Source organism: Papio anubis, unplaced genomic scaffold (genome assembly GCF_008728515.1).
Source record: "Papio anubis isolate 15944 unplaced genomic scaffold, Panubis1.0 scaffold64, whole genome shotgun sequence".
Taxonomy (NCBI): domain Eukaryota; kingdom Metazoa; phylum Chordata; class Mammalia; order Primates; family Cercopithecidae; genus Papio; species Papio anubis.
The window spans coordinates 155,721-175,338 of NW_022166619.1; the positions used below are offsets into that span (position 1 = coordinate 155,721).

The window sequence follows — 19,618 nt, forward strand, 5'->3', positions numbered from 1 at the left end:
CAAGGAAGTCACTAAGAATACAGCACAGAAGGATGAAGTTACAGGAGGTGTGAAAAAGAAGTGAGGCAGATGATGCAGAGAGAAAGTGCAGAGGTGCAGTGGAGACTGGGTTGAGGTCACGTGTGAATAGCTAGACATCTGGGTTCTTTCCAGAAGGCCATGCAAAATTGGGTGATTGTCCAACAGTGAATCCGCAGTCTACGTTTCCTTTTTCTTCATGGCCCTGTCTTGAGTTTTGACTATGGATGTTTAAGTTGCAAGTACTGTGAGCACAGCACCTCTGTCCTCGGTTTGGAAACTCGATGCAGTAAAGTAAAGATGCTGAAGTGTTTTTGTAGAAGGAACCGTCAAGTGGAGTTTTCAGTGCCTGGGCTCTGGGGTCACTGAGGCTTCCTATCCTCTGCTGAAACTGCAGCATAGAGCTTTGCATTTACAGTCACTATGATCTAAAGATTTCTCAGGTGGAGTTGTAGCTGAAGGGCCTACAACGTGAAGATGTTGGAGATAAATCATTCAGCAAAGCCAACTTAGTTCCTACCCTGGAAGAGCTCACAGACCACATCCCCTTCCCTGTGTCCTTCCTGGTCCCTCTGCTTCCCCGCCCAGTGTGGAGGGGCTTCAGGGACCCTGCCTCTGTGAAGCATCCACAAGTGGACAATTGGGACATGCTCCTGGCTTCCCGCAGCCTTTGACCCAGTCTGTGGCGTTACCCATCTGGCCAGTCCCTAGGGGACAGAGGGCCCCAGTGGGCTGCATATCCAGCCATGTGGGCCCTGAATTGTAAATGCAGATTCCCAGGCCCCAGAGCCTCTGGGGTGGGGGATAGGACCTAGGGTCTGTCCTTTAAAGCACCATCTTGAAAAGGTTGTACTGTGGCTGTGTGGAGGCTGACGGGCTGCCGATGTCTGAGAACCTGAGGTCAGAACAGGCCATGGTTGGGTGGGGGTGGAGCCAGGGCTGCCATCCAGGATCTGGACTCAACCACCCAGCCTGTCCTCTGAGCTCTCCAGTCCCCACCTCATTCCTCAGTGAGTCTCACCGAGCACGGCCTGGTGAGGCCTGGACATTGGTGAATGGCACAGAGGCCTGAAGCTTTGGGAGCTGGCGGTGCAGGTGGACTCCCCAGCAGGCCTGGTCCTTTCGAGTAGCACATCTTTCCCCTGGTCCTTCCTCCCTGTTCCTTGTCCTCAGCACACACACTCCTTTCCTCCTGCCCTGGCGGCTGTCTGTAGGAGAGGGAAGGAAGGAGGAAGGGAAGTACGGCTGTGTGTCTTCATTCATTTGTTAACGGGCACTCGGAACAGACGAGGTAATAAAAGTAGGGAAAATGTCATCCTTCGACATTTGCGATATCGGAAGAGTTGGCTGGGGCTGTGGGCTAAGAGGTGTTTGATCATTGCCTGAGAGCCAGACCCCTGGGGACACCAGCTTTCTGTCCTGGGAGTGGGGCGGGCATAGCCAGAGTTGCCCTGGGGCACTACTGTGGGGCATCCCTCCTCCTGCAGGGAGGTACTTCTGCTCCCAAACTTTCAGGCCGGTGGGTTTCACATGGGGCCGCCTCTGCCCCATCTGACCCCATGGCTATCTCAGCAGTCCGGTGTCTGCTCCAGCAGCACCTGCCCTGGGTTTTGGGTCACTGGAGTGTGGTCCCCCATGGTGGGTCCCTGAGCTTCCCCTTGTCCCCAGTGCCAGCCAGGAAGCCTGAAATTCAGGCAGATGGAGGGACAGGGCTCCTCCAGCATAGCTGGTCATGCTGAACCCATGGAAGGAGCTGCCCATCGATGCTGCAGGCCCTCCAGAGCCCTTCATACGCCACTCACGACATGTTCATCCTGGGGCAAAGCGCCCCAAGCTCAGGGCTGAGGCTGCTGTGGTCATAGCAGCTGTAGAAATTGTCCACAGGAGCCACAGAAGCACGGACGCAGGAGACCCACGTTCTGGCCTTGGCTGGTTCGCCCACCACACCTCCTTTCTGCCTCTGGCTCCATCTGTACAACCCGACCTGGGGCCTTTGCGCTGACTCCAGGTTGACAAACATGTTCTTGTGTGTCAGCGCTGATCGAATGCTGGTGCCTCCTTAGACTCCACGGAGGAGGGCTCTGGGCCTGCGCCCGGCTCCTCGGAGGAGTTGATTAGCCACGTCTGCCGTGGGAGGTGTGTGAGGGGGGCTCGGGTGCCCCGTCGTTGCCAGACCCTTTGAGATCTAACATTCTTCCAAATAACTGTAAGGACATACAGCAATATTGCTTTAATTTTTGTTTTCCCTAAATGCTTAGAGCTCTTAAAAGCCAAAAACACTCGCAGAGCCAAGTTCCTCATTATTTATGAAAGGGCCCTTGTAGCATCAGCATGGGAGTGCGGCTGGGCCGGCTGCATAATCGTCCCATTGAGTCTTGTCTGAGGAAGCACAGAAGAACCCTGTCCTTCCACGACCCCAGCTTCCCTGAGCCCCGGCCCCTAACCACCAGCACCTACAGGAAGGCAGCACGCAGCCGCTGGCTCATTGGTCGAACCTGCCGTCTCTATGGTTCATTTTCTTTCCTCTCCCCCTTTTGAAAATTGCTGCTGGAAGCAGAACATCCTGAAAGGAAGGCTGGGGGGTACATCCGGCTGGGGGGCTTTGGCCAAGTGACTAAGCCTCGGTTTTCCTGTCTAGCAAATGTGCACCGCAGGATGGCCTTGTGGGGTTCCCTGGTGCGGTGTGCGGCACACAGAGCACCCTCTGGGCTCCGTTCCTCTGACGCCAGCACCCAGTGGAGGGTGTTTATGAATTCAGCACGTGGCCGTCGTGGGCGAACTCGCGCACCCACATGGACACCCACATGGACTCACACACGTACTCGGTGCAGTTTCAACATCAAAGCCGCACCTCCCTCCTCAGGGCCTAAGTCTGGCCCGCAGGAGCTCCATTCACTGTGAATTGTGACAGCTTCCTGGCCATCTCATGTGTGTGACAGCCTGTGCCCCTGGGCCAGCCATCTCCTGTCCTCTGCCCTGGGTTCCCCATATTCATCTGCAGAGCCTCTTGCCCTCTCTCCGGCCTGCTTGCCACCCGTCCCTTTGGAGATCTGTGGAGTAGCTGTGTTGGGGCTTTCAACGCCAGGAGATGGGTGGGTCGTGCCTATCCATAGGAGGCCCACATCACGGGGCAGGCTGGTTAGGGGCAGCAGAGGGAAGAGGAGCGGCTACTGCTCCTCGCCAAACCTTCCTCTTGACCAATCTGCTGGTCAGGGGAGACAAGGAGAGATCCCGTCATGCCGCTGTGCACCTGGAACTCTTGTCCTTCTGTGTCCCGAGCCCTCCATGGAGCCAGGCATCTGGTTAAATGTCATGCAGGGGAGGGCTTGAAGGGAAGCAAGCAGTACCCTGGGACATTTGCATGTGCGTGGTGTCCTGGCTGCTGGGTGACTTTGGGCGGGTCACTTGACCTCTCTGGGCTCCTGTTTCCCCATCTCTGAAACTGTAGCCGTGTTTCTTACCCAGATGTGATATGCTTAGTTGACAGTTCTCGATGGCTTGCAAAACACTGTCCCCAGTTCTGCGATGCCTTTTCTGGTTTCTTGTGAAATTACAGGAGCGTCTTTTCTTGTCTCTCCCAGGTCATCTCTGCGGTGTCGAGGCTCTCACTGCACAGCATTGCGCAGAACAAAGGAATCAGGTGAGCTCTCCGGAGTGCGCTGCCAAGGCCAGGTCCTTTCATCTCCGTTGACACTGGCGTGCCTTGTCACAGATACTGGGGTGGGAAGCAGATGCCCTCGCTCTGCCTGTGTCTTTATCATGCATTTGCAGCGTGTTGTCGAGTAACTTGTTGGCGGCTGCAGTAAGAGGTGCCGGGGGAGGGAGGCTTCAGCTCACACCGGGGAAATCTTGCAAGCATGTTACTGACGGCTGCAAAATCTCTTTCGATTTAGGTAATAAGATCAGTAAATTAATCCTTTCACAGATCATTGCCTACCTAAATGCACTCTCCACACATCGGAACCGGGGGCTCTGCCGAGAAGGAGGTAGCTGGGGTCTGTTTGCAGGGATGGGGCCGAAGCAGGGTGGACTTGCCTAGCTTAGGGGCTGCAGGTCTCTGTGCAGGGCATCTGGACAAGTCAAGCCAATGAATTTCTCCACTCTCCGTTTATTCTGCTTGGACTGCAGAGTTCAGCCTCAGAGGGTCCCCTGACCCCTGTGATCTTGCCTCCTGCTTCTGACACTTGGATGGCACTTGGGCGTCTGTGAGAGGAGGGAATGGCCCCAGATAAGAACTGGTCACTGTGGATTCTGACCCACAGATTGAGGTCAGGGAGACCAGGTTCCTGACGGGGTTGGGACGTGTGTCTGGGAGACCCTTGGGAGGACAGGGGCCAGCAGAGTGAGAAGGAGAGGCTGGGATGGCAGAGAGAGCCTGGCCCGAGAGCAGAGAGGATGGGGTCACATCTGGGCACAGGTGACATCATGAGAGTGCCCTGATTTTGGGAAGGGGCCTCATCCTGATGTCATCCGTGGGGGACGCTGTGTGTGACTGCAGGCTGGGGGGTCCCAGAACGATGGTGCTGGAGCATTTGGGTGGCACAGTTGCCCCTCGGTGGGGGCCATTTGCTCAGGTTCACAGAGGCCCTGGGCAGGGCTAAATGTTCCTAAAACCATGGGGACTTCCGATGTTGGATTCTCAGAGGACTCGGAAATTCCTTTGAATTGAGGTTTTTTGAAAATGTGAAATATAAGATAGACTCTTAAAATTCCATATTAATCACATACAAAAGAATATTTAGAACACATTTGGGGCATAAAGAATAGCAGTCAAAACCCCGGTGCCCAGCGCCCTGAGTACTTTCTAGAGGATAACTAACACCTCTGGGACCCCCCCAAGTCCTCCACCAGGTGCGTAGGCTGTTTTCCAACTGGTGCAAAGTCTGTAGTAGGCACCGTTTAAAACACGTTTAATTTTTTTTTAAAGTATCATTTCTGGATACAAAGACTATGTGCTGTTTGTTTTTGTTTCCAGAAATGATGGCTGCTTCTTCCTTCCACCAGCCCGTGACGTACAAAACTGTCAGTGGCGTGGTTGTACTCCCTAGCCTGTTTCTTCTTGTTTTGTTTTGTTTTTTTTTTAACATATTATTAGGCAGGAAAGAGATTCAAGCAACAAAAAAATCAGTCATTTTCATTGCTCCTGCACAAAATACTAGACTTTTTATCTCTTCTGCAAATCCATTAGCCATTCTCCCAAACTGGAGGCCTGGTGCTGCAGCCCCCACGTCAGACGAGTGACCTGATTCTGCTCCTGGGAAGGCAGGTGGCCCGGCTTGGCATTGGCGCGGTCCTGCCGCAGGTGCCCACAGCCATATCCCATCTTCTGCTGCAGACAGTCCGTGGTCACAGTCCTGGGTCACAGCTGTGTCCGCGTCGGGCTCTGGATGCCCCTGCCCTCCTAAGGCTGAGGTGCTCCATCTGAAGCTCTGAGGGCCTGTTTCCCTTGGGGTTTACGGGTGGCAACGGGAGCCCACTGGTGGCTTCGGGGATGGTGAGGACAGTGGAAAGGGCTGGACCTGCATCTATCCTGCATGTCTGTCCTGCTGTCTGATGAATGGGGAGGCCCTTTGAGGCCTGGGGTGGGGACCCTCCCTCCAGACCACCCCCTCTCTCCCCCACCTCTCTGGCCCCTCCACCCAGCCAACCCCAGAGGATGCTGCTGGTGCTTCATGCCGCTCCTCCCAGGATGGGCGGAGCAGTCGGTTGGCCCTGCTTGCTGGCCCTGGCTCTGGGGTTGGCAGATGTAGAGGGAAACCTGCCCTCTTCCCTCTCAGGTCGGGGAACTGCCTAGGCAGCGTGTGGGCACACTGGCCCCTTGGACTGGGAACACAGACCCCAGCCCTGAAGGCTGCCGCCCCACGGGAGACCTGAGTGGAGGCGTGATGAGCCAGGGCTGCGTGTCGGTGGACCCAGCTCTGAAGCCTGTGTCCTGGTTAGCTGTGGGCCTCGTGCTGGAGGTATCTCCCCGAGCCTCCCTTTTTACATCTACAAGATGAGGATGAACACTGGGGGCGTCTCGGATTGATTGAGATGAGACCTGTAAATCCCAGGGCGCAGGGCCTGGCCCAGAGAAGGGCTGACTAAATGCTCTCAGGGACAGTAGCAGGGTGTGTGTGGGGTCCCCAAGACCATCCTCAGGTTCTCGTATTCACCAGGAGAAGCCATTATGGCTGCGGAGAAAGGTCTAGACTCAAATCAGCAAACGGAAAAGGCCCCGGGGTGGAGCCAGGATTTGTTCCCTCCCCATGGAGCCTTCTGCATAGTGCTTAGTTCTCCCGGCAACGGTGTGTGACAGTAGGCACGTGTGGCAACAGCCGCAGAACATTGCCAGCCACGGAAGCCCACCCAAGCCGAGTGGGGGTCCTCACTGGTGGTCGGTGGGGTTGGGCATGCCTGTGAGACCGACCTTAGTTACTCCATCCCCAGCCCCTCCGGAGGCCACACTGATCCTGCGTTGCCCACAGCCCTGCCATAAACCACATCGTGAGCGTACACTGTGTGGCCCAAGGCCTCAGGTGTACAAAGACGCTCTTATCCGGAGGGCTTATCCGGCAGACGCTCCAGGACTTAGAGGTTAGAGGTCATCTCCTAGGAGCTGGGCAAGAGCCAGTCTTTACTTTGGCATGTGGAGGGGTTGAGCACCCCACGTCTGCTGAGTTACCCCTTTCTGCACACAGGACAGGCAGATGTGAGAGACGAAAGGGAGGTGTTTGCAGGCCAAAGGAAAGGGCCTCCTGAGTGCAGAGCGAGGCTTTGTAGGAAGACCTCTGCAGGCCCTTTTCCCCGGGGCCTGACTTTCCTGCCCTTCTCCTCCACCCTCCCTCCTCTGAGCCCCACTCTGGGACTTTTCCTGGGTCCTTTCCCTCTGCAGCCCTTGGGGTTGAGTGCAGACCTCCACTGGTTCACACGCCCACCCGAGAGTTCGGGAGACAGGTGACAGGCAACCCTCCCAGGCAGCCCTACTTGGTGGCTGAGTCTGAGCAGTGTCCCACCTTGCTCCGGATGGGCTGAGATTTCCGTGGGGAATTGAACCTTCTGGGGGCAGCCACCAGCACTTCACAAGACACTAAGTGTTTCGTTTCGAGCGTTTTGTAGTGTTAGTGATTAGCAAAAGGTTCTAGTTTAGCACAACCCTTTCCTTCTTGAAAACCTGCAAATCAAGCCCACAGCCCTGAAGAATCTCTCCCTCGTTTCATGGCTGGATAGGAGCCCAATGTGCTCCTTCAAAAAAAATCATTTTCACAACCCTTGCACTTTGCATAATGAGCTGATTTTCCATAAAAGCCCCAATTATACTTCTCAGAGGCTGATGAATTGGAGACTTAATCTAAGAATCCCGCCCTGGTGCCGGCTAGGGGATCAAACGTGTTGGGGAAGGGCGGCGAGGGGGAGGATTGTGGTTGTAGAGTAGGAGAGGGGTTTGTGGAAGGCACCCAGCAAGGCGTGTGGGGATGTGGATCTTGCTGTGGTCAGAGCTAACCCTCCAGATTGGGGGTGTCCTAATTTGGGGTCATCACAGCTCTGAACAGCTGGGAGGGAGGAGATGGTGAAGGGTAGGACTGCCTGAGAAGGAAGCCAAAAGGTGTCCTCAGCCTATGAGGTCAGGACCCATAAAGGAAACTTTCATCAGCCAAATAACCTTGGGCAGGGATTCTCTTGGAACCTTTGTCTCTTCTTCTGTAGGCTGGGAGCATGGCCCTGCCTCGTGTGGCTGCTGTGTGTCTGTGCAGCGTACAGCACAGCACCTGGTCCTTGGTGAAGGCCCACAGCTGCTAGGTGGATGTCCTAACCCCCAAACCCTGAGACTGTGACAAGGAAAAGGGTTTTCGCAGATGTAAATACACATAATTTTAAGAAGGAGGCAGGAAGGTCAGAGTCAGAAGAAGGAGATGTGATGGCAGAGGCGGAGTTAGCGTGATGGGGCTGTGGGCCAAGGAATGCAGGCGGCTTCGGAAGCTGGAAAAGGTAAGGGACACATTCTCCCTGGCACCTCCTGAAAGGGACCAGACCCTCAATACCTTGATGCCAGCCCCTAGAACCCACTTCAGATTTCTGACACCCTGAACTGTGAGAGTCTGTGTTGCTTGAAGCCACCAACTCTCCAACTCTCTGGTGACCTGTTAGAGCTGTAGCAAAGGCCCCTGGATTGGCTGGGAGGCTGTCTGAAGGCCCAGCTGTGTGGCGAGTCTGGGCATATACCAGCATGCGGTCTTGGTCGGGAGCGCATACCAGCATGGGGTCCCGGTGTGGGGCACATACCAGCATGGAGTCCGGATGGAGGGACTCAGCCCTGGCTCCTTGCTGAGCTGGGCTCCTGGCTTTGATTGTCTCATGCTAGCCCAGCCCTGCCACCCTCTCTTCTGCTTCTGACTTTTAAAAATTCAAATACATTCATATCCCATAAATGTAACCCTTTTAAAGCATGCAATTCAGTGGCCTTTAGTACGTTCACAGTATTGTGCAACCACCGCCTCTATCTGCTTTCAAAAATCTTCACACCCTAGAAAGAAACCGGTCACCGTGAGTAGTCACCGCCCTCCGCAGCCTCAGGGAGCCCCCAGCCTGCTTTCCGTCTGCCTGTCCTGGCTGTTTTGTGTCCGTGGAATCATACCGTGCGCGCCTTTCACACGTGGCTTCTCCCACTCCGCATCTTGTTTTTGAGGTTCACTCATCCGTAGCCGGTCAGTGCGTCATTGCTCTTTATGGCGGTGTAACATTCCATTGTGTGGCTGGGCCATATTTTGCATATCCGTTGATCACGTGATGAACCTTTGGCCTGTTTCCACCTTTTGGCTCCTGTGAATAGCATTGCCGTGACGGCTGCAAGGCAGGGGACAGGGGTCAGGCTGAGGTTGGAGTGAGAGAAATGGACGTAAGCTGGAACTTCCTGCTTCAATATGAAGTGAATTCTTAGAATATCAGACATACCCGTGTCGAATCTAAGCACAACAAAACCTTAGGAACTATAAGCAGTTTTGTTCGCATTTTGTTACGGCTTTGAGGTCCCGCCTTTTGGTCTTCCCATGTGCAGGGGGAGCTGGTGGCGAGCTTTATCCCGGAGCACTGAGCAACCAGACCTAAGATGTGGCTCGTGTAGGGAGAGGCCGGGTGCCCTCCCGGGATATAGAGGCAGCTTACAGAGATAGCCTCTTGCTGAGTTCTTTCCTTTCAGCCTCTGCTCCTGCAGTGGCCGGGAGGGCACTGGAACCCTGTTCCTCGCTGGGTGGCCCAGATAATGAGAAAGTCAGTGCAGTGGTGAGGGCTGCATCCTTGACTTCCACTCCCAAACCTGGTTTTGCCTTCCCGAATCACCTACTAGGTACCAAATACCTCTCAAATGAGACATCTCAGCCAGAGGCTCCATGAGTGGGCCTTGGCAGACGCTGCAGCTCCCACACCTCCGTGAACGAACGTGCTACCCTCTGTGCACACTGTTATCCGAGGTGAAGGATAAGCACGCCAACACCTTGTCCTGCCCCGAGAGTCCTGGCCTCTTCTCCCCGGAGTCTTTGCTGTGTTTGAAGACATTGCTGTGGCTCCTGTAGCCTTCTCTCTTGGGCACAGCATCCCCGGCTCTCAGCGCTTTCTTCCATCCGAGCTGGTGTTCCTTTTCCCATCTGGTGCTGCCCGCTTAATTCCAGGTAATCGGGCTGAGAGGAGATGGAGACGGGAGGTGGCAGTCATTATATGCTTAGCAGCTCATCCCGCCAGCAAGATGGGTTTAATTGTCCCACCTGGTGACATCAAACGTCCTGGCCACCTGTCCTCAGTGGGTCTGCTGTGAGGGGACAGGATGACATGTGAGTCCCTGGGCCGGCCTCATTGGAGAGTCTTTTTTTTCTTTTTCTTTCCTTTCATTACAATAATGGATTCAACCTCCTCTGCATAGGGAGTGGGAGGAGAGTAATTGGAAGATATTAAACTCCTTCCTGGAGAGGCGAGGTCAGAAGAGGCCACCTTTGGATTGCTGGGCTTCGAGGCTGGGGTCCGGCCCCCTCCAGCCTGCTTCTGGTCACAGCAGCCAGCTCTCTGAAGGGTAGGCTCGAGTCACCAGCTGGCTTGCTCCATCAATCTGGCACCTGTTCCTCACCCCAGGCCCTTGTTGCCCTGGTCAGTAGCACAAGCCAGCGGCAACTCAGTGAAGAATAGCACTGGGCAGGCCCAGCACTCTGGCCTGGCACGGTCACTGCCTCATTCGCACCACTCTCCTCCTCTGCATCCGTCCAGCCATGGCTGGGGCCTCCAAGTTTAGGCAGAACAAACTGTGTTAGATGGTGCGTGTGTATGGGTGTGTGCATGTGTGTATGTACACGTGCACGTGGGGGTGTGTATGCAGGTGCACATGGGTGTGTATGTGCATATGCAGATGTGTGTGTGTACAGGTGCATGGAGTGTGTGTGTGTGCAGGTGTATGGGGGGGTGTGTGTGCATGTGCAGTTGGGGGTGTGTGTGCAGGTTCATGGAGTGTGTGTGTATGTGCACATGGGTGTGTGTGTGTGCGCGCGCATGTGTGTGTGTATATATGCTCATGTGCCCACACGTATCTCTGCACTGGGAGTTCCCGGCAGGCCTGGATCTTGCTCATTCTGTATCCCAGTATCTCCAACAGTCGAGTCTGAATGTAGGGATCATGCCAGCGGGAGCAGCAGGCACCCAGAGTGTTTGGGATCCTCCCTGGGGCTTGGTTGCAGATTCTCAAGGGCTGGTGCTCCTCATGGTGAGGACGGGTGAAGGGAGGGTGCTCGGCTGTCCTGTCTGGGCAGCATTGGCACGGGGAGGGAGAGCCCAGGGCACTCAGGCCTGGCTTGGTTTCTTTGGTTTAGGGATGCCAATGCTGATGTGGCAGCCAAGGCTAGTGACAGAGCTGGCCGTCGGTGGGCAAGCGCTTTGGCGTAGCAAAGGGCCGTGGCATGTGTGGGTTGGCCATAGTGCAGGGTGATGCAGACTGTGCTCGGCCACTCCCTGCCCCGCTCCAGCCTTTTGGGTGCTTGTCAGATGGAACCTGTCACGCCTGTGGGAGCTGCAGCCGGTGGGTGGTACTCAGAGTGCAGAGAGGGGACAAGCAAGGGGTGATGTCAGCAGAGGCCGCTGGGGCAGGGCCTCCCGAGTGCCTGAGGAATTCCTTTTCCATGCACTAGACCTGGCCTAGTGTCCAGTTCTGCTGCTCAGCATGGGGGCAGCTCTGCACCAAGCCTTCCACCCTCTCTTGGCCGAGGACCCTCTCCCCATGCTTGCTGACTGGAGACCCACAGTTGGGAAGGAATGAGTGGCCCTGGAGTAGAGGGAGGCCACATCTGCAGAGGCAGCAGACACTGACCTTGGCTGTACTAAAGCCACAGCCTGGCCCACTGGCCACCAGAAGTATGCACTTGGCCCCACAGAGAAGGCTTTGAACCCGTTCCCGCTGTCCAGGGCCTGCCGCGGCTTTTACCTGACAGCTGAGTGGCTGGCGGCTGGAATCCAGTCTTGCCACCTATAAGACCTGGGATGTTGTCTGTGAATAGGGTGACTATGGCATCTTGTGTGTGGGGTTTTCATAAGGACTGAGTGGGAGAATCGGGTGACTCTCTGGGCCTGGCACCTGGGAAGTGCATGGCACACATTGGCCAGTGTGACCTGGGGTGAGTGTAGGTGCAGCGCAGAAATGGCGAGGGGTGCCCACTGGGTCAACGGGGGCTGTGCCCCCACCCTGCACCCCTAGCCGAGCGGCAGGGCTAAGGAACACTGGTGTGTCCTCTCTGTGGTTGCCACCGTGAGGTTGATGGTGTGAAGGAGACACATTTGTTCAGAAATACAGTAACTGGCTGTTTAGTGCGTGGCTGGTATAGATGAGCTCCCTCATGCTGGAGACGGTCAGGAGAAGCAGGGCTGACAGCCTGGCAGGGGGGTGTGAACAGCCAGCCTGAGCTTCTGCAGTGGGGCAGGGATCTGCCTGTGTCTGTCTTTAAAAGACAAAATGCAGCTGAGTTTCTCTCTTTGCTCAGCTCCCAGATCATCACAGCTATTGTCAGATGAACTTGCTGAGCTGCCAGTTTGCCCACTGAGAATACTTCTCCGGCTCATCTACGGATGGAGCATTTTGTCTCTACTCCCTTCCTTTCTTCCCCAGATCCACTTACTCCTGCCTTTGTTCCTCGGTTTTTCTTTGACGACGCATCGACACTTTCCGGACGACGATTTACCACTTTATCTAATTATCGACCCACGAGAGACGACCATCTGCTCTGTCTTATTATTTCATCCATCCACCCATCCAGGTATCTTTATAACCCATCCAGACAGACATTACCTGCTTTCACTTTATCTTCCCTAGTCTATTCATCAGTCTGTCCATCTGTCCATAATTTTATATATTTTACTGCACGACGCATTAAGGAAAGCGTATAAACTCCCATTGTTACCTATCACTTGGTATCTATTTTCTAAGTTTCCATTTGTCTTACTTCATTGCCCATTCATTACATTTATGACTTCTCTTTTTCTTTCTATATATCTTATACTTACTTATCTATCTATCTATAATTTTATCTATATCTATCTATCTATCTTATTTCCATTTCTGCTCTATCTATCTATCTATCTATCTATCTATCTATCTATTTATTCCATCGGTTTGCGGTTTATCTATCTATCGTATCTATTTGTTCACGATGGTAATTATCTATCGATGATTTTACGCACGACGACGACGGTACGTATATATTGTTCTACTGATGACGCATTTTGTTTTATCGTGACGATGATCCATCCATCCATCCATCCATCCATCCATCCATCCATCCATCCACTCACCCATCCATCCATCCATCCATCCACCCATACACTCATCCATCCATTCATTCTCCACCCTTCTATTCATCCATTCCATTTTATCCACCGGTCCGGTCCTGGTCCACCCAGTCCATCCATCCATCCATCCATGCATCCATCCATCCATCCATCCATCCATCCACCCACCCATCCATCCATCCACCCATACACTCATCCATCCATTCATTCACCCTTCTATTCATCCATTCATTTATCCATCCATCCATCCATCCACCCACCCACCCATCCACCCTTCCACCCTTCTGTCCATTTCCCTCTGCCCTATTTCACATGAATTGGTCTCAGTGTGGTACTCTAGAATCATTAAGGCCGCAACCTTTGTTGGCCAAGAGTAATAAGGTTAGGACCCATCTGCTCCCCAGCACATAGTAGGCACCAAATAATATGATGTGGGTGGATGAATGAGCTGACTAAGTTCACTCGGGTGGTGATGAGATGCTGGATCAGTTTCTTGCCCCTGAACCTCAGGGTCCTCACCAGTTGGTTGGAGTTACTGGGTTATGAGGATTCAGAAGATGATGTCTGTAAAGGTCTCAGTATAGTGCCTGGCACACAGTGGGTCCAAAAGCTGAGAGTCAGGAGGAGGAGGAGCTGCCACTGTGTGCCTCAGGTTCGTCATCTACAAATGGGGATCTCCCAGCACTCACCTGGAAGGCTGCAGGAATTAAAGGAGGCCGTGTCACCAGACTTTCCATGTGGCACATGGCAGCAAAGTTGTCTCCTGAGTGCACGGTGGAGGGCATGTGGCTCTCCATCTGCAGCAGAACTCAGGAATCCCCTAAAGCCCGCAGAGCCCCAGGGGCATGACTGTCTGTGAAAGTCATTTTAGAAGATGCTGGAGGAAAATGTACGTGAGCAGTTGTGCGTCTGCTCAAGTTTTCAGCTCCCGAGCATCACACCTGCCGTACGCCTACTCGGGCAGCTCAGGTGCCTGGAATTTGGGATTGTTCTTCATGGCACCATGGTGGGGAGGACATCCTAGATGTGCCAGTCGACAGCAGGGTGGTACCTTGCCCACCACTGGCTGGTTCTTGTGGATGAATGTCCCTTGTGTCAAGATGAGAGAACCCTCTATTCGAGGAAGGGCCCAAGGGTGTGAGCTTCCTCCTGGGCTGAGGCACATCAGGGCAGTGAGATGGGAAAACAAAGGGATTCAGGGCAAGTCCTGGGACCTGGCAGGTGTCTCCAGGTGACGCCAGTGGACTCACGGGGCCCTGCTGGCTCACATTTCAGAGCCTGTGTCCAGCTCCTAGAGCCTGGCACATTCACATCGGAAGGATCTTTCATTCCCTCCCATTACAGATGGGGAAACTGAGGCTCAGGGAGCATCACTTTCCTGAGGTCTCATGATGTTGATAATCAGCCCAGGGAGTCCATAGCCATCCATTTGTTTCTTTATTCGTTTGTTCCCTTATTCCCTCATTCTATTGGTGCCTTGTTCTGCTGGGCCCAGGGCCAGGCGCTGGGACATAGCAGGAGCTGGCCAGCCTTGGGATGTGCCTGGTCCTGTGGGGAGTGGACACCGGGCCACTGGTCATGTGCAGGTGAACACACTGCAGCTGTACCTGGGTCAGGGCAGAGCAGGGCAGGGCGTGGTGGGTTCCAGACCCGGAGGCTCAGGGTTAAAGGCCTGGCCTGAGGTTGAGAGACTCGGGTTCAAGGCCCAGCTGGGATCCTTGCTGTTGGTATGACCCTCAGCAGATTCCTTAGCCCTGAGCTTGTTCCCTCATCTACAAATGGAGGCCCACGTGGGCCCGATGGGCAGAGCTGGTGCTGAGGGACCCAGCCCGTGAGGCGCAGCCCCAAGCAGTGGTTCTCAAAGTAAGGCCTGAGGACCATGCGTCTGGGCCCCCTGGCTTTCCATGTAGATCCCAGATAAGCCTGGGGGAAGGGGGTATATGGGGTGAATGGTGGCCCCCTAAAAGCTATATCCCCCAGAACTTGTGAATGGGACTGTATTGGATAAAGGAGTCTTCAAAAATGTAATTAAATTAGGGACCTCTAGATGAGATCATCCTGAATTATCTGGTTGGGCCCTAAATCCAATGACAAGTGTCCTTATAAGAACCACCCAGAGGAGACACACAGGGAGAGGAGGAGAGGGTCGTGTGAAGAGGGAGGCAGAGGTTAGAGCGATGTAGCCATAGGCCAGGGAACATGTGGAGCCCACCCGAGCTGGAAGAGGCAGGAGGGTCCCTCCCCCAGTGCCTCTAGAGGGAGCGCAGCTCTGCAGCACCTGGATCTCAGGCTTCCGGCCTCCAGAACTGGGAGAACTGGAGAGAAGAAGTTTCTGTTGTTTTAAGTCCCCCATTTGATGGTTCTTGGTTACGCAGCCCCGAGACACAAACAGAGCAGGGACATGGGTTTTGCTGCACGGCCAGCTCTGGGATGCAGGGTCCAGGAGCAGGTCCCTCAGCCACGCCTCCTCCTCAGCCTACATAGCTGCTGCCTGTAGGGGCGGAGGCGCACTCCCCACTCCCTGGGAGGCTGGACCAGACCCTCACAGCGAGCCCTATGGGAAGCCTTTTTTGGGGAGCGAAGTCTGCGCTCTGTCACCCAGGCTGGAGTGCGGTGGCGGATCTCAGCTCACTGCAAGCTCCAGCCTCCCGGAGTTCGCCATTCTCCTGCCTCAGCCCCTCCTGAGTAGCTGGGACACAGCCCACTGTGGCCTAGTTTTTTTTGTATTTTTAGTAGAGACCTTGGGGTTTCACCATGTTGTAGGATGGTCTCGATCTCTGACCTCTCCGTGATCCGGTCGTCTTGGCCTCCCAAAGTGCTGGGATTACAGGCTTGAGCCACGCGCCCGGCCTAGCAGTAGCTGCTTAATGTGGCCCTGGCATCCACAAGACCTCCTGGGCCAGCAGCTGGGAGGAGGTTTGGGGTTTCAAAGGGCCTCCAGAGTAGCAGAGGGATGAGGGTGAGCCTTGGGACAGTGTCCCCTCCTTCCCTGGTGTCTATCCAAAGTATAATAACACGGTACGTGGGCGAGGCATACGGTATATGCAGCGCAATTAACGGCGCGAGGCTGAGGGGAAGCTACTTTCAACTCCTGTCGCCGCTTTAGGGGAAGCCGAGATGGTTTTACTCTGCTGTAACAAACAAAACAGACCAAGGCAGCCTCCTCAACTGTCACCGACTAAAGGGGTGTTATCTAGGCAGCTGGAGTCACATTATAAGCTCGTTCAGAAAGCGGAGAAAAGAAAAACGCCTTGATATTTTGTGGTGGAAGTTATCGTAAAGCCGATTGGGCGATCAGTCATTGAAAATGTGCCAGACAGAAGATGATCTTGGCGTCTTGGTGGTATCTTAGGAGGCGGTGGTCGGAAGTCTGGAGTGGGCGAAATTGCTTCGCCAGCTGTACTCCCTGCAGCGCCGAAACGCTTGCGCTCAATGCCCAGCGGCTCCATTATCCCCGCCCAGCCTCATGCTCCCGCAGTCTCATGCACTCCCTAACAGCCCCATGCTCCCAGCGGCCCCATTGCTCCGCGGCTCTTAGCGGCCAATGCTCTCCCGCGGCCTCATGCATTTACGTCTCCCCTTGACCTCATGCTCCCCGGCGTGCCGCGTACTCGCGCGCCCAGCCGTTAACCGCGGCCTCGCGCTCCCCAGCGGCCATTAACCACTCGGCTCATCTCTCGTGGCCCGTGCTCCCGCGGTATCATTAGCCAGGCGTTGATTAATCGCCTGTTATCATCGCGGTCTCGGCGTATCGTTGTTAATCTGGCGGGCGCATCGCCGGTATCGACAATACCCAGTGACCGGAACATCACGCGGGTATCGGCGTATCCCTCATGGGATCCAAAGGTTCGCCGGTATCAGTATCCCCAGGCGTTTCCGTATCACATGACTATCATTATCTGGTAGACCGTATCGCCAGGGTGTCACGCGGTATCGTATCCCCGGTGCAGACCACAGCATTATTATCCCAGTACGTTGCGTTAATCCCCATGTTATCAGTATCACGCGTTTAGTGTCGCGATAAGGTAATCACGGGCGATATCGGTATCTATTTGCGATGTCACGCTGACCTCCGTTATCACTGTGGGGTCATCCCCGCAGCCTCAGCCTTGGCGGCCCGGTATCCCATGGCCTCATGCTCCCACCCGTGTTCTGCTCACCATGTCAGCTCCTCTGCGCCCACTGGGCAGGGTCGCCTGGGACAGTCCCCGGGCTCCTGCAGTGTCTGCTTGGCCCTTGTGTATCGCTACAGGCACTGTAGCTGCTTTAATGTCAGGATGGAAAGAAGGTTATGCAGCGGGAGCAGATAACTCCCGAGTCTTGGTGACTTATGGCAGCAAATGTGTCTCGCTCGCAGCACTAGCCAATAGTGGTCAGAGGTCGGGCTGTGCTCTGCTCCCTGCCGTTTGTCCTGGAGCTAGACTGACAGATAGTGTCCAGCGGGAACAGGGCGAATTGTCTTGGCAGGGCGGAGTAGACAGGGCAGCTCCCGTGCTGGCTGCTGTAGCTGCTGCTCGGAGTCTCATGAATCACTTCTGCCCACATCTCTTTGGTCAAACTGAGTCTTTGGACCTCACCTGGAGGCAGGGGCAGGGCAGGATTATCACCTTCCCGCAGGGGTGAAACCAGGATATTTGGCACTAGGCGTTCAGGCTGGCACACACCACTTGACACTGCTCATCCCTGAGAGTAGGGACCGATTGTCCCCTTTTTACAGCTGAGGAAACTGAGGCTGATAAGCCTGTGGTCATGCATTCAGGGTGTTATGGAAATAAACCTAAACACGGGCCTGCGTGACTGCAGAGCCAGTGCCAGGCTGCCATGGGATGGGGCCAGAATTTCAGGGGAGCCTGAACGACGCAGGAGCCTGCCTGAGCCCAGAGCTGTCTGCCTCACCCCCGGCTCATGGCTTTCTTTCCCCAAAGATGCCCGGCCCCATGCGAGGCACATTCCCAGGGGGCCCGTGCCCGCCAGCACATGGCCTGGTTTTGAAGGCAGCACTTAGCAGCGTTTCAACAAGAGAGGAAGGAACCCTGGGATCGGCCATCTGGCGCCCTTGCTTGTCACTTTCTCCAGCCTTTTGTTCCGCTCTTTCCCTCTTATCTTTATTGATGCATTGATTTAACTTGTAATTACTTTGAACACTCACAAGCTGGCCAGTCTGCCCAAGGACAAGCAGCTTGAAGTTTCTAGCTCTTAGGACACAAAGGAGCTGCGGCCACTCCAGCGCCCGTCAGGAAGTAGCCACCATCCTGACTTTTGGCTTTACCCTTTACTTTTATCAAATTACCCTTTACTTTTATCAAAATTCAAATACAGTTTTGTTTCATCTTCATTGCTTTGGATCTTTACATGAAGAGACCCACCTCTGTTGAAGTGGACTCCTGGGACCTGCTTCTCTTCCTCCCTGTTAGCGATCAGCACAGGTGTGGCAAGCCATTCTGTGTCCCGTCTGTCACGGTGGCCTTCTGGAGCTGCCCCGTCCACCCGCCATCATAGCAGCAGCGACCAGGCGGCACAGGGCTGAGCACCTCCCAGGCGCCAGCTCATTAAATGTTCCCCTTGGTCCTGGGAGTCAGAGATTTTCGCCCCCATTTTGCAGAGGAGGAAGCTGAGGCTCAGAGAGGTCACCTCTAGCCCAAGGCCAACCTGCTGGGCAGCGTGGGGCTGGAACTTTATCTGACGTCCTCAAGTGGGGTCTACCAGGGAGTCAGGGGGCCAGGGTTCCGGGCCCAGCATTGATCCAGGCATGGAGCCCCTGGCCCAGGGTGTCCGGGCTCTTCCCGCTCGGTTCTTGGTAGAACTGGCCTCTGACAGCTGAGAAAACCAGCCTCAGGCCTCACCTGCTGACCCTGGGGACAGGAGACGCTCCACTGCCCCTTAGGGTTGCTGGTGGGGAGACTGACGCAGGCCTCGAGCCCGTCCAGCACCGAGCTTCCAGCCCTCTGGGAGGTGGGCTGCTCACGCTGAGGTGCGATGCTGACTTTGGCCCAAGGTCCCAGCTAGGGTTGGTGGCTGCCGAGTCCTGGGTTTTCTGCTATTTGGAGAATTTTGTTCTTGGATCCTCCCTTCCCTGAGCACCCACTTGGTGGGAGGGGGCAGCTACAAGACGGGAGCCCTGTATGTCGCTCCAGATTGGGGATCTGGCATTCTGGGAGCAAGGAGGGTTTGGATGGAACAAGTGTCCCAGGAAGGCAGAGGTGAGGCATGGCCCATTCTGATTGAAACCTAAGGCCGTAGGCCTGAGGCTCCAAGGTGGGTAGTTGGGAACCTGGACAGCTGGCCCTCGCCCAGCCCCACCCCACCCAGGGCCGCCTTCAGGCCCAGGGCTGGCACCACCCACAGGGGTCAAAGCCCTGTTCTCTGCTGCAAAGGAGCCCAGCCAAGCCCATCCCCTCGGGGTTACTGTGGGAGAGCTGGGCTCCGTCCTCCTCCTCATGCTTGCTGGGAGCCCCTGCCCAGTGGCCTGGTGACCTGATCACTGGGGTGGACAAGTCGCACCCTCTCGTGCCTGCCACCCATCAGCCAGTCGTGTTCATCTACTGTGTGCAGCCCCCCCAAGGCCCAGAGTTCCCGGGGACATGGTCTCAGGGTGGCAGCGGAGGGATGGGGCGAGGTGGGAGCCCTCGGATGCAGTGGTCTGTGCGCCTCACTGAGGAGGCCATGCCCTGGCTGGGCCCTGACGGCCATGAGGAGTTCTGGGGCAGGGAGGCCCAGGCAGAAGCCCTGGGGAACTGTGCTTGGTGGCCCTGGATAGAGAGGGGCCGGGACCAGGGCAGCCAAGGACAGGACTGGACAGGGGAGGGAG

General features: G+C 55.3%; 1 protein-coding gene across 7 annotated transcripts in view; it reads left to right on the top strand.

Moving 5' to 3' along the window:
* Positions 1 to 19,618, top strand: part of VAV2 (vav guanine nucleotide exchange factor 2) — a 236,379-nt gene that overhangs the window by 130,944 nt on the left and 85,817 nt on the right. For all 7 annotated transcript variants that reach the window (XM_009187902.3, XM_009187906.3, XM_009187904.3 and 4 more), the window contains exon 3: positions 3,600 to 3,658. In XM_009187902.3, coding sequence (XP_009186166.1) covers positions 3,600 to 3,658 — 59 coding nt within the window. The remainder of the gene's footprint in view (positions 1 to 3,599; positions 3,659 to 19,618) is intronic.